At 42.1% G+C, this 14,089-nt stretch overlaps 1 protein-coding gene across 3 annotated transcripts in view; it reads left to right on the top strand.

The window, feature by feature from the left end:
• Positions 1 to 14,089, top strand: part of LYST (lysosomal trafficking regulator) — a 206,175-nt gene that overhangs the window by 173,388 nt on the left and 18,698 nt on the right. For all 3 annotated transcript variants that reach the window (XM_075064170.1, XM_075064168.1, XM_075064169.1), the window contains 5 exons: positions 2,317 to 2,473; positions 2,859 to 2,999; positions 4,878 to 5,095; positions 10,794 to 11,024; positions 12,834 to 13,023. In XM_075064170.1, coding sequence (XP_074920271.1) covers positions 2,317 to 2,473; positions 2,859 to 2,999; positions 4,878 to 5,095; positions 10,794 to 11,024; positions 12,834 to 13,023 — 937 coding nt within the window. The remainder of the gene's footprint in view (positions 1 to 2,316; positions 2,474 to 2,858; positions 3,000 to 4,877; positions 5,096 to 10,793; positions 11,025 to 12,833; positions 13,024 to 14,089) is intronic.

The raw sequence follows: 14,089 nt of genomic DNA, 5'->3' as shown, positions 1-14,089 counted from the left end.
GCCCTGGTCAAATCTGGCCAGTGTATGGGTTTAATACCCGGTCTGCCTCTCCCTCAGTGTGAAGAGAACAATGTACACTTGTGGTAACCAAGCAGAGATTTTCCACAAGCACTCCAGTCAAAGCTCACTGGTTTGGATTAAAACATAACATAAGTTTATTAACTACAAAAGATAGATTTTTAAGTGATAGCAAACAGATCAAAGCAGATTGTGTTTTTTTAATTTACTACATAAACTAAGTCTAAGATACTAGAAAGATAGGATACGAACTAGTAAATTCTCATCCTGGCTGATGATGCAGGCTGGCTGCAGATTCTTATGGGACAAGCTGTACCTGCTTTACAGCTTGGAATCCCCAGGTCTGTCTTACACAGGCTAGAAATCCATGTAGCCTTGGTCCAGCACATCTTCCAGTTTAGTCTTTGTTCCTCAGGTGTTTCCAGGTGTCTTCCTTTGTGTGGAGTGAAGAACAACAGATGATGCCACTCGCTGCCTTATATAGCTTTAGCATATGACGAGAGCCCTTTGTTTCAAAACTTGGTTCCCAGACTGGTCTGTGGAAAAATACTGACATCCCGAGATGGAGTCTAGAATCATGTGGCTTGGTCGCATGTCCTTGTAGAGTCATAGCAGCCATTACTTACAGGCTGTCTGGAGCATTCTCAGGAAGGCTCATTGGGTTGGGGGTGCGGGTGGAGGGGAGGGGGAGATAAGCATCTTCTAAGGCCTGTTGTTTTCCCTAATGGCTCATTGCCCTGAATAGGCCCTTCCCAACCAGCTATCTAGACTGAAAGCATTTTGCCTAGTGGGTGTTATCCATGTGTAATTACATTTGAAGTACAGATACATAGTGTTTATAACTTCAGATACAAAAATGATGCATGCGGACAAATAGGATAATCTTATTCAGCAAATCATAACTTTTCCAATGACACCTCATATGACTTATCTTGCACAAAATACATCATAATTATGCCATAACCATATTATTATAATACTATGATGAATATGAGGTACAGTCATAGTGACCATATCAACAAATGTATCTTGTTCCTGGCCCCCACCATTAAAGTCCATAACGAATGACTTGATGGGGCTGGAAAGCATTTACACATGGGCCTTTCATTTAGATTTGCTTCAGGATCTGGAGTGTGCTTTGACAAAAGTCTGTGTGTGAATTTGTTTTGATTTTAAGTTTAGTGTACAAAACCCACATTGACACCACAGTGTTCCTGGACAGCAAGAACAGTATTTATAACTAAAGCAATATATTGTGAAAGTCAAGTGGTCTGTTGCTTAAAAGCTTAAGTGTGCATATGCACTGTCATTTGTGGTTGAACTGATGTCTTTAAAATGAAATTTTTTGATGGAAACTATCAATGTATGGCACTGTTTCCTCTTCATTCAATATTTATGTAAAATGATCTAGCAGATTGTCTGTCAGTACGTTGTCATAGTGATGTCAATTCTTTATTACTAGATTGCTGTATGGACTCAAGCATGTGAGTGATGGGTTTCTAGTGTAGTGAACCTGACATCCATATCTTCAGTGGCAGTTCCAAACCGATTTAGGATAAAACTTACTTAGGCACCTACTGAGATTTTCAAAGATATATATGGATCTGCATCTCTGTCTAAATATCTTTGTAAATCTAGCCCCAAGTCCTCTTTTGAATATAAGATGTTGGCTCCTAAGTCACTTTGGCACATCTGAAAATGTCTTCGATCTGATTTTTCTGCAGCTTTTACTACAAAAACTCATAAATTTGCCACCCCTAAGGATAAGTTTTTGGATGAGAGTCAGGATTGTCTCTTTCCTGCAATTTATACCTTTTTGTAAAGGTCAAATGGCACCTGGTCCACACTATAGAAGCTGCCTATTTCTGAAAAAAGATGAAACCAATAGGTGCAGCTGAATTAGTGTTGAACAGAATTAACTGCAGAGGTAGAATAGGACAAACCATGGTTAGTACAATTTTCAAAACCCATGGTTAATGTTTTAAAAGGTGTAACCTGAAGCACTGGAAACAGTTATTGGAATGGTGTCTTCCAGAAAAATATTGTGTGGTAAAAATGAATAACTAATTACTTCAGACAGCAGCTATTTTTCCAACTGGGGGGAGGGGGGAAAACCAGCAGGTGAGGCCCTTTCTTCTAAATGAGAGCTTAAATTCTTCAGACATTGTCTGGGATAGAAAGCACCAGTGAAGTGCTGGAAGGATGCATCTCTTAGTATAGTGTCCTAGGAACATAGCTTTTAAGTAGCATGTTGGATAAGATATAACACTCATGCTTTACCTGTTCTTTCTCTTCTAGTATTTGGAAGAGGAGTACCGCAAAGGAGCTAGAGAGGATGACCCAATGCCTCCCGTGCAGCCTTATCACTATGGATCTCATTACTCCAACAGTGGAACTGTACTTCACTTTCTAGTTAGAATGCCTCCTTTCACTAAAATGTTCTTAGCTTATCAAGGTAAGATTAATTTTGTTAAAAATGATGATTGAAAAATAAAATGAAATTATCCAGTGTGGTAAATTTAGACATCTGACCTACCTTGACAGTGGACCCTTTTGTGGCTTTCATAAAGAGAACCTGTAGTACATGAAGTCTTTGTGCAGCTCACAAAACTCTACAACTTCTAAAAATGTCTGTGCATCTTCTATGATCTGTTAGAAAAAATCTGCTCTCCATGGCTTTTAACTCTAGATCTCACATGTAGTAATTGGGATCTAAATGTTCAGGCCTCAGCCGAGCAAAGTTGGTGAACTTGAACTTTTTGAGGTAACCAACCTGCAATCGGTATTGTATGTTTTCCTCTCGTCAAGATAATAAACTCAGTTTCATTTTTTCTTTGCAGATCAAAGTTTTGACATCCCAGACAGAACCTTTCATTCTACCCACACAACTTGGCGCCTCTCCTCCTATGAATCTATGACTGACGTGAAGGAGCTTATCCCAGAATTTTTCTATCTTCCAGAGTTTTTAGTTAACAGAGAAGGTATTCAAAACAGTGCCAAAATGATCCCTAAAAAGACACAAGGATTGGGTCTCTGGGTTGAAACTGATAATTCCATGTTATGATCAGGTTTTTTTCTCCCCCATGTTTTTAAATTGATTGTGAAGGGGAAACCTGGCGGGTCCAGATCTTGAATCTTTAGTCACAGAGGCTTAAGATTGACTCTACTGTTGCCATTTTTGTTAGTTCTGCAAGCCCAGACTTCATGCTCATGAGGTGTACTGCCATAATCTTATTTGATTTCAAGAAAATCATAAAAGTTAATCCAGACAAGGATGTTTGGTAAATGTAGAAATTTAAAATCTGTTTCTTATAACTGAAAGAGCATCTGCTCCTTTCCATTGAGGGTATTGTGCTTCTAATAAATCTGTTTACTTTTTTCAGCTAGTTACATTTTAGGGTTTCCCCAGGAGGCTCTGACAATCTGTCAGTTGTTTTGAGAGAGTTTACTGTCCTCATGCTGTCCTCCAGGGACTTGTGATTAGATCCAATATGGTGCTGGGTGCCAGCAATGCCCAATAAAACCTTTGGGAGTTGAGGGCACACAACATCTCACAGTAGTGTTCAGTATTTTGTAAGATTGAGCCTTTATTTGTGTTTCCTTGTTATAATTTAAGTTTAACTGGTGGAGTTAGGTGGTAGTGACAGAGGTGAACGTGAAGGAGTGACTGACCATCGAGAATGGAATGGAAAGGATCAGTGATGGAGGATGCTGAAGGAAGTGTTTTTACTGAGTCAGTAGAAGACTTCAAGTAGCGAGATCAGACTTTCAGTGACTATAGCAAGAAGCAATGTTAGTGCTGAGTATTGCCCATTCTGGACCTCAGGCAGGGCTGTTACAGTGGGATATCAGACATTTTGAAAGGTTTGTGCTCCTCCCCTTGCCCCCCCGCCCCCACAAAAAAAGTACCATCTGTTGAAGCTGCTAAGAGAGTTGGAATGCTAGTAGTCCCAGTGGATATAATGTACAGAGTGCATGTTGAGACTAAGGTACATGGTTATTCAATTTATCACATGGATATTGCCAGCCCACTTACTGTATACAGTTCTATAATATAGTTAGATCATTTCTACACTTGGGTTCAGAAGCATGTTAACACTTTTTTCCAGCAAGAACAGTGTTTAAGCATGCTTCCATGCAGAGATTCAGAAAAGGCCTATAGAGTCACAAGGCTTTTGAAATTGCTGCTCAGAGTGAAATGGGTGCAGATTTCTTTTTAAATATAGATCAATCAAAATTTTGGGGACTTTCTGGGTATCCTACAGAAAACACTTTTTATGAGGTTTTTGGAGAAGATTCCTGGAGATAGTGGCACTGTGGGAGAAAGAAGCTGCTTATTTTTATTTTATATTTTATTTTATTTTATTTTATTTATTTATGTAGCTTAGTTACTTGCTGATTCAAATTACCTTGTTCATATCTGTATGCTTTTTAACACTGCTGGGTTCATTATGCTATTGTAGGAATGAGCAAGTGTCAGGACACCTAGAACTCTTGCAAAGACCTCCCTTTTGTTGCTGTTGCTGTAACTGAAATCCTAAAATTGTGCTTTCTGCCATGTTGCCCCTCATGCTTGGGTGGAGCTCCTCATAAACTTCCCTTCTCCGTGATGCATATTAAAAAAAAAAAAACTGTTAAGCTGCTGGTGTGCTGAGACCACTGCCTATCTGCTGATAAATATTGTCTCTGTTTTCTTGTACTGCCCCATCTGTCTGTAGAGCCGGGACTGTCTTTTTGTTTTGTGTTTGTACAGCACCTAGCACCATAGAGTCCTCATTCATGACTGGGGCTCCTAGGTGCTACAGTAATATAAATGGTAAATAATAAAACCATATAAACCCTCCTCTTTACATTTCTAGGTTTTGATTTTGGACTGCGTCAAAATGGTGAAAGAGTAAACCATGTCAATCTCCCCCCATGGGCTCGTAATGATCCCCGTCTCTTCATCCTGATTCATCGTCAGGCTTTAGAGTCTGACCATGTCTCCCAGACAATCTGTAACTGGATTGATTTAGTGTTTGGGTATAAACAAAAGGGCAAGGCTTCGGTTCAAGCTATCAATGTCTTCCATCCTGCTGTAAGTATCTTTTTGTCAAGTAATCTGTTCATAGTATAAAATTATTTGATCTCTGAGATGGTTTGACCGATTGCTTGGAAAACATCCAGCTGTAGGTAAATTCCCTTGAAATAGCTAACTATCAAAGAACAGGGAAGGATTGAATATTTAAACGAAGAATTGGTAAAATCTTAGGGTTTGTGACATTTTAAATCATTTTTCCTGGGCTAGAGCTAGGCAGTGAATTGTCACACAATGTATGTCTACTTAAGCCTATTGGACAATTAGTCGTTGTTTGCAATAATATCTAGAAATGCAGTATTTTTGTTCCTCTTCCATCAAAAAGAAGCCTTTCACTTTGGCAGATTGTAACGAAGGCTGCAGCAGAGATAAGTGAAGTGTCTGATTTAGAGAGCACAACATTTGTACTATTCCCTCCTCCACAATCATAATTTGTACTCACCTGCTGTACTCCTTACTGTACTCACCTGCTACCCAATTAATGTCCCATGTAAGCTAAACCCCTGCAGTGGCTTTAACTTTGGATCACAGAACTGGTTAAGCCTCTGGATTTACTCAGAACAATGGTGAAAGGAGAACAAGATGACTAAGGATGTGTCAATTTCAAAAGAATTCCTAAATTGTACATTTTCAGGTCTCAAAATGCATTCCTTGAAAGGCTTACATTTTAGCAGTGCAGCAGCCTGACTTTGTCCAGCCAGGCTCTCACTTATGGGTTTCACTACTGTAATATAAGGAGCCAGGCACTCAGGCAGCGGCACAGACAGCTGCAGCGGCACAGGAGCCAGCGAACAGGACTGCTAACAGGGGAGTTTCAGTGGGAGTTTCCAGGGGGAGGTTCCAGAGGAGACTAAAGCAGAGAAACCAGCAAGCCAGAAGAGGGAAGGGGCAGGGGTCTGCCAGCAGCCCAGGCCTTGTTGGTGTCCCGTGGTGCGGTGTGAGGCTTGAACTGCCAGGCACAGAGTTGGAAGGGCATGATGGAGACAGAGGTAGCAGGCAGAGACACACTGAGGATGACCGGGATGCGCGTAAAGCTGTGGCCATGTACATGGTACTGGAGGGGGCACCTGAAAAGGAGTTTTGTCTGCATGAGTGCTGCCTGATAGAACTGCTGGAAGAAAAGATAAGAGGACTGGAGATGCAGGTGGAACTCTGGCTGAGTTTAGAAGGGGGTTTGAAGCACAGATGATGGAAGACAGACATGATGAGGCACGAGGGATAAGCTCAGACGAGCAGATGGACAGCAGGACCAAAGAATTCTGAGGAGCTGCATGGTGAGGAAAGTGGAAGGTGGAAGCATGTGACTGAAGAACCAGGCAGAGGAAAAGACGGGCCAGCGACGGAGAAATAGAACTCAGGAACAGGTTTGGTGAGTTGGAAAATGAAGATGGAGCACAGCAGGTGCTCGCTGAAGGAGAGAGGGCGAGGAAAAAGAGGCGAGTGGCTAGTCCTGCAGAAGAGGGGAGGAGTCAATGGAGGCGACACCCAGTATGAGCCCTAGGAGGATTGCGAGGGCGAAGAACGATCGAAGGGCTTGCGGCCAGCTGGTGCGGGGGATAGACCGGAGAATCACATGTCGCCAGGAAAAGGCAGTCTACTGTGATTGGAGACTCTTTTACTGAGAAGAATAGACAGCCTGTAACTAGAACCTGATCGGGAGAACAGAAGGGGTGTGCTGTCTGCCGGGGGTAAGGTACATGGATGTGGACCTGAGGCTGAAAAGGAATCATGCGGGCGGGAAAGAATCCTTGATTGTCCTTCATGTGGGAACGAATGATACGGCTAGTCACTCGCTGGACTGTATCAAGGAGGACTATGTCAGACTGGGGAAGACGCTCAAGGAAATCTAGCTCAAGGTGATCTTCAGTGGGATTCTGCCGGTTCCTAGAGCGGGGCACGAAGGAGCGACAAGATTATGATGATTAACAGATGGCCAGGCAGTGGTGCTATAAGGATGGGCTTTGGGATGTACGGTCATTGGGAAGCGTTTACGGACAGACGACGTTCGCTGTGATGGACTTCATCTAAGCAAGGAGGGACATAGACTGCTGGATGAGGCTCGCCGACCTCATTAAGAGAGCTTAAACTGAAGTTGGGGGAGTGGTTGGGAGATGTTCAGGGAAGATCTCCACGCCGGAATTTAACCTGGAGAGGGAAGTAAACAAAGTGAGAGGGGATACCCTTGTGGACCAAAGAATTGACCCAAGGAGGAAAAAGCGGAGTTGAAACTAGCCTAACGGGTGATGCTGGTGGTAGAAAGTCTGTGCACGACGGGGCGAAAGAATGTCATCACGACAAACGTCAAAAATTAAAATGTCTTACACTAATGCGGAGAGCCTAGGTAACAAGATGGAGGACTGGAGCTACTGGTGCAGGAAAGTGAAACCGGATATTATAGGGATAACAGAAACCTGGTGGAATAGTACTCAGACTGGAGTACGGGTATTGAAGGCTATGTGCTGTTTAGAAAAGACAGGAAGAAAGCAAAGGTGGTGGAGTAGCCTTGTACATCAATGATGGGGTGAACTGTAATAAATAAGAAGTGATGGAATAGATAAGACGGAGTCTGTCTGGGTAAAATACACACTGGCGGTAAAAAAGTACTAGAGCTTCCCCTGAGAGAGTGCTTGGGGTGTGCTACAGACCGCCGGGGATCTGATTGGATATGGATAGAGACCTCTTTAATGTCTTTAATGAAGTAAACACTAAGGGGAAATGTGTGATTATGGGGAGACTTCAAACTTCCCGGATATAGACTGGAGGACGAGTGCTTGCAGAGAATAATAGGGGTCAGATTTTTCTGGATGTGATAGCAGATGGATTTCTTCATCAAGTAGTTGAAGTACCTACGAGAGGGGATGCCATTTAGATTTGGTTTTGGTGAGCAGTGAGGACCTCGTAGAAGAAATGGTGTAGGGGACAACCTTGGTTCGAGTGATCATAAGCTGATTCAATTCAAATAGATGGAGGATAAACAAACGTAGATCTGGGATTAGGGTTTTCGACTTCTCGAGGGCTAATTTTAAAGAGTTAAGGAAATTAGTTAGGGAATTGAATTGGACGGAGGAACTTGTGGATTAGATGCGGAGGAGGCCTGGAATTACTTTAAGTCGCAGCTGCGGAAACTGTCGGAAGCCTGCATCCAAGAAAGGGGAAAAACCATGGGCAGGAGTTGTAGGCCAAGCGGATGAGAAGCAACTCAGAGAGGGGATTAGGAAAAAGCAGAAAGCTTACAGGGAGTGAAGAAAGGCGGGATTAGCAAGGAAGCTACCTTAGTGAGGTCAAGAGCTGATGAGGTAAGGAGGAGAGCTAAAAGCCGCGTAGAACTGGACCTTGCGAAGGGAATCAAACAACATAGTAAAGAGTTTCTACAGCCACTAAATAAGAAGAAAACAAGAAAGAAGAAGTGGGGCCGCTATACGCTGGGATGGAACGGAGGTTAAGGATAACTAGGTGCCCAATATCTAATAAGTACTTTGCCTCGGTCTTTAATAAGACTAGTGGAGTTTAGGACGATGGAGGGATGACAAAACGGGAATGTGGATATTGGAGTGGTATTACCGCATCTGAGGTAGAGGCCAACTTGAACAGCTTAATGGGACAAAATCGGAGGGACCGGACAATCTCCACCTGGGATATTAAAGGAACTGGCGCGTGAAATTGCGAGCACGTTAGCGAGATTTTTAAGCGATCGGTAAACTCGGGGGTTGTGCTGTACGACTGGAGAATTGCTAACGTAGTTCCTATTTTTAAGAAGGGAATAAAAGCGATCCGGGTAATTATAGGCCTGTTAGCTTGACGTCTGTCGTGTGTAAGGTCTGGAAAAAATTTTAAGGGAGAAAGTAGTTAAGGACATTGAGGTCAATGGTAATTGGGACGAATTGCAACATGGATTTACTAAGGGTGGATCGTGCCAAACCAACCTGATCCCTTTCTTTGAGAAGGTGACGGATTACTTAGACAAAGGAAATGCGGTAGATCTAATTTACTCGATTTCGGTAAGGCGTTTGACACGGTTGCCGCATGGGAACTGTTAGTTAAATTGGAAAGATGGGGATGATGAAAGTTGTAAGGTGGATAAGGAACTGGTTAAAGGGGAGACTCCAGCGGGTCGTACTGAAGGGTGAACTGTCAGGCTGGAAGGAGGTTACTAGCGGAGTCCCTCAAGGATCGGTTTGGGACCGATCTTATTTAACCTATTTTACTGACCTTGGCACAAAGAGGGGAACGTGTTAATAAAGTTTTGCGGATGAACAGAAGCTGGAGGGTATTGCTAACACGGAGAAGGACCGGGCGATACTATTCAGGAAGATCTGGACCACCTTGTACACTGGAGTAATAGTAATAGAGGATGAATATAATAGTGAAAGTGCAAGGTCATGCACATTAGGGATTAATAATAAGATTTTTAGATATACGTTGGGGACGCATCAGTTGGAAACGACGGAGGAGGAGAAGGACCTTGGGGTATTGGTTGAGTAGCGGGATGACTGAGCCGCCAATGTGAATATGTGTTAAAAAGCAAATGCGGTTTAGGATGCACGGGCGAGGTTTTCCAGCAAGGAGAAGGAGGGGTTAGTGCCGTTATATACGGCGCTGGTGAGACCCCACCTGGAATATTGTGTGGCAGTTCTGGTGTCCCATGTTTAAGAAAGATGAATTCAAACTGGAACAGGTTCAGAGAGGGCTACTGGATGACCGAGGAATGGAAAATCTGCCTTATGAAAGGAGACTCAAAGAGCTTGGCTTGTTTAGCCTGGCCAAAAGAAGGCTCCGGGGGGTATGCTTGCTCTATATAAATATATCAGGGGGATTAACGTTAGGGAGGGAGAGGAATTATTTAAGTTTAGTACTAATGTAGGCACAAGGACGAATGGGACAAACTGGGATATTAGGAAGTTTAGACTTGAAATTAGACGAAGGTTCTAACCTTAGGGGATGAAGTTCTGGAACAGCCTTCCGAGGGAAGTAGTGGGGGCCAAAAGACTTATCTGCTTTAAGACTAAGCTTGATAAGTATATGGAGGGGATGTTAGATGGGATATTTAATTTGGGCAATTGATTTTGGATTATCCGGCAGATAGTCTGCTCAATGGTCTGTGAGGGAGTTGGATGGGATGGGAACTGAGTTACTGCAGAGAATTCTTTCTTGGGTGCTGCTGGTGGTCTTGCCCACGTGCTCAGGGTTTAGTGATCGCCATATTTGGGGTCGGGAAGGAATTTTCCTCCAGGCGGATTGGCAGAGGCTCCGGAGGTTTTTCGCCTTCCTCTGCAGCGTGGGGCATGGGTTGCTTGCTGGTGGATTCCCTGCAGCTTGAGGTCTTCAAATCTCAATTTGAGGATTTCAATAACTCAGTCATGGGTTCGGGGTTGTTATAAATGTGTATGGGTAGGGTTTTGTGGCCTGCCTTGTGCAGGAGGTCAGACTAGATGATCATATTGGTCCCTTCTGACCTATGAGTCTATGAATTTAATTGCTCATGGTAAAATAGGGTATTTAAGTGTCAATCATATAGTCCCCTTGATTCATAATGGTTTTCCTTAACACTTTAGGGTGTAGTTCTGCAATTCTCTTGCATCCAGAAGTCAATTACAGAAGGGCTGAAGACTCTGGCTCTAAGCTTGTGCCATTTTAGTTGGGGAAACTTTTTTCAAAGATAACTTTACTTAGATTTTGTGTTTGCTGTTTTACATTTTAGACCTACTTTGGGATGGATGTGTCTGCTGTTGAGGATCCAGTTCAAAGAAGAGCCCTGGAAACAATGATAAAAACATATGGACAAACCCCTCGTCAATTGTTCCACACAGCGCATGTCAGCAGACCCGGGTCCAGGCTCATAATAGAAGGAGAACTTCCCGCTGCCATGGGGTTATTAGTGCAGTTTGCTTTCAGAGAAACCAGGGAGCACGCTAAAGAAATAGTATATCCAGTATGTAATTTGATTCACAGGGTTGCTCAATTAGCATTCACAGGCTGTAATTACTGCACCCTGATGTACACATCTGAATAATTAAGCAAAACGGCTGCACTTACAGAGTATTAATGAAAAACATTAGCAGTATATCCTCTGCACATTTAAGACATTTCATGATTATGTGGATTAGAGCAGAACTGGCTCAATGACTTGCTGTGCCCAAGCTTCTGGAGGAACTATCTGGCAGTGAATTTCTATCCTTGCTGACCCTACTCCCAGACTGTGTAGGGGATGGTGGGGGGCGGAAGGTGCTGGGCTGGAATAGTTTTCTCCTTCTCTCTCTGCATAATGGAAGGAAGAGCTTTTTCTGCTCCACAGAGCACCAAATAGACTGTCATGCCTGAGGCAAATCTGTTTCAGTATATGCTCGTGTGTCTTTCTGTAGGAAGTGTTGTGGTTAGTAAATATCTGTAACTGTAGACTATGAGCTTCAAGACATTTTGCTTCAGACCTTCTGCAAAATTTAGGGCAGAAGAAAAATAAGCTTTTTTTCATCTGATATTTGTCAGTAAGCAAACTGAAGTAAAGAAGTTTTTAAGCAGTTCTTCTGTTATTGTAGGATAATTTTTGTCTTTTGTGAGTCAGTATTTTTCAGTACAACCTCATTACCATTTCTCTCACCCTTGAAATTTAGGAAGAACTAATGGAAAAACAACCATTCTAATTTCCATGTGTAAATACACGTGTGAAAGTTGCAAATTAGTTTTGTTTCTTGTATTGAATAAGGTTATCAAATGAATTACTTTCTTGTTTCTGCCAGTAACCATTTAAAAAAAATCCAATCTGTCCATTTTAGTATACAAGTGACTTTAAGTACCCATAAAATATAATTTTAAACTTAAAAATATCAGGGCTCAGAATGACACTTTTGTAGCTATAAAAGTACTGAAATGTGAGAGAGACCAATAAATTCAGGACCGTTGAGATAAGCTGATTGTGCAGGAGGCACTGAATATAATTCTTATATTAGATCAGTATAGTCCACCATGTCAGCTGTCTGGTCTTTGTCAATATAGAATGCTTTAGAGCATTCTAATCCCTAGATTGCACCTCACTGTTAATGCTATACTATGGGGAAAATCTATAATATTAGTGAAATAATGCAAAATTACATTGTAATATATTTTAATTTTTGGTATTTGATATATTAAAAAGTAGAATAAATTTGTACCAGTCTTTCTTGAAGCAAAGAGAATGCCTGTACTTGCACTGCACTTAAATGTTTGTTTGCTGGCTGGCTAGTTACATGCCTTGAATGGTAAATTCTTGGTCCAGTGTTTGAAATATGGGGTGGTGGACAATCTGTATCAACATTTTGTCTAGTTTAGTGTTCTTTGTGGGAAAATGCCTCCTTCACTTCAGACACTTATTTTCTCTAAAACCTAATCGGGAATTTGGCCCATGTTTATAGAAATGGAAAACTGATGTTTCACCTTACTTTGTTACTTGAACCCTGCAAGTTACCAGTTTTCTAGTCAAGCCCATAAATAACTGACTGAATAAATAAGTTGGCACAATCAAAGATATTATCTCACCCACCTTGTCTCTGAATAAACAGAACTCACTTGAAATTACTATCTTGCATATGACATTAAATTGCCTTTTTCCATAATTTTATTTTTCAACAGTAAAGTCAAATAAAGCACCACAAGACTAGGATCATTTATAGGAGTCTTATTTATAATGGACGTTTTCCTCATATGAAATACCATTGCTCTGTTACACTGACTATTTTAATTGGCGTTTTATTTGTCTTTGTTCTAGAGTCCTTTGCCTTGGATAAAAGGTTTAAAGTGGGGGGAATATGTAGGTTCCCCAAGTGCTCCAGATCCAGTTGTTTGCTTCAGCCAGCCACATGGAGAAAGGTTTGGCTCTCTGCAGGCTCTGCCAACTAGGGCCATCTGTGGTTTGTCCCAAAAGTTCTGCCTTTTGATGGTATACAGTAAAGAGCAAGGTAAGGAAGCCCCAGAAATCAGTTTCATGTTTACCCTGTACACTGGAAAATCTTAATTAGTTGCCCAGTCATAATCGTGCTAGATGTTTATACTGCCACTCTAATACTCTACCAGAGTGCTCAAGTTTGCAATCTTATTTTGCCAAGGATTTTAAATAGAATTAAGTAAATTTTTAATAAAGGTGCTGGATTTCAAGAATTCTTATCAATTAGTTTGGTATTTTCGTTAAAATAACTTAACTTGGTGTTTTTAATATATCAGAACTCTAGAAACCCACAATTCTTCTTCAAGTGATTGTATATGTCCTTTCTACTGTAGCTGAGTGCGTGCCCAGCGCATGGTTGTTGGAGATTCCTCTCTTCTCCCCCTTCTCCCCTCCCCCCCCCGAGCAGTATCTGTCAGGGAACATGAACACCCTCTGCTATATGGCACTATGTGCAGATATAAAGGGAAGAGCTGCCCCCAAATTTCCTCAGTTCCTTCTTGCCACCAATGATGGTTGTTGGAGGAATTATAGCTTTGCTACAGTAAGTTCTTCCCTCATTCCTCCATTAAAAAGTTGAGAACACTGGTAGTAGGGCCTCCCTATATAGCCTTCTGTAAGGACAAGGTTTACCTTCACCCTTGCCCAAAATTCCTGAAAAAGATAGTTTACAACTTTCACATTTATCAGGCAATCTGTTCACCACCGTTCTTCCCAAAACCTCATACTCACAGAGATGAAGAGAAGCTCCACCATTTTTAGACATCAGAAAAGCTGTAGTGTTTTTACCTGGGCTGGACTAAATTGTTTCGATGTCATGATCAGTTGTTCATTATGGTGGTGGACACCTGGTTTCCTCTTAAGCTCCTGTGACTTTCTGGGCACAAGTTCCTATTCCTGACATTTGCAAAAGGACAACTTGTTGTCCATGTACCTTTTTGCTTCTCATTATACTATAGCCCCGGGGTCCCCAACACGGCGCATCTAAATGCGTCTGCATCTTGGCCGGCGGTCGAGCATCCGTCGACAAGCGACATCCTCGAGAGTCGTCGCCACCGAAATGCTGCTGAAATTCGGCGGCA

Source organism: Chelonoidis abingdonii, chromosome 3, assembly GCF_003597395.2.
Source record: "Chelonoidis abingdonii isolate Lonesome George chromosome 3, CheloAbing_2.0, whole genome shotgun sequence".
In the NCBI taxonomy this organism is placed as follows: domain Eukaryota; kingdom Metazoa; phylum Chordata; order Testudines; family Testudinidae; genus Chelonoidis; species Chelonoidis abingdonii.
This window is presented reverse-complemented; position numbering and strand designations above follow the sequence as displayed.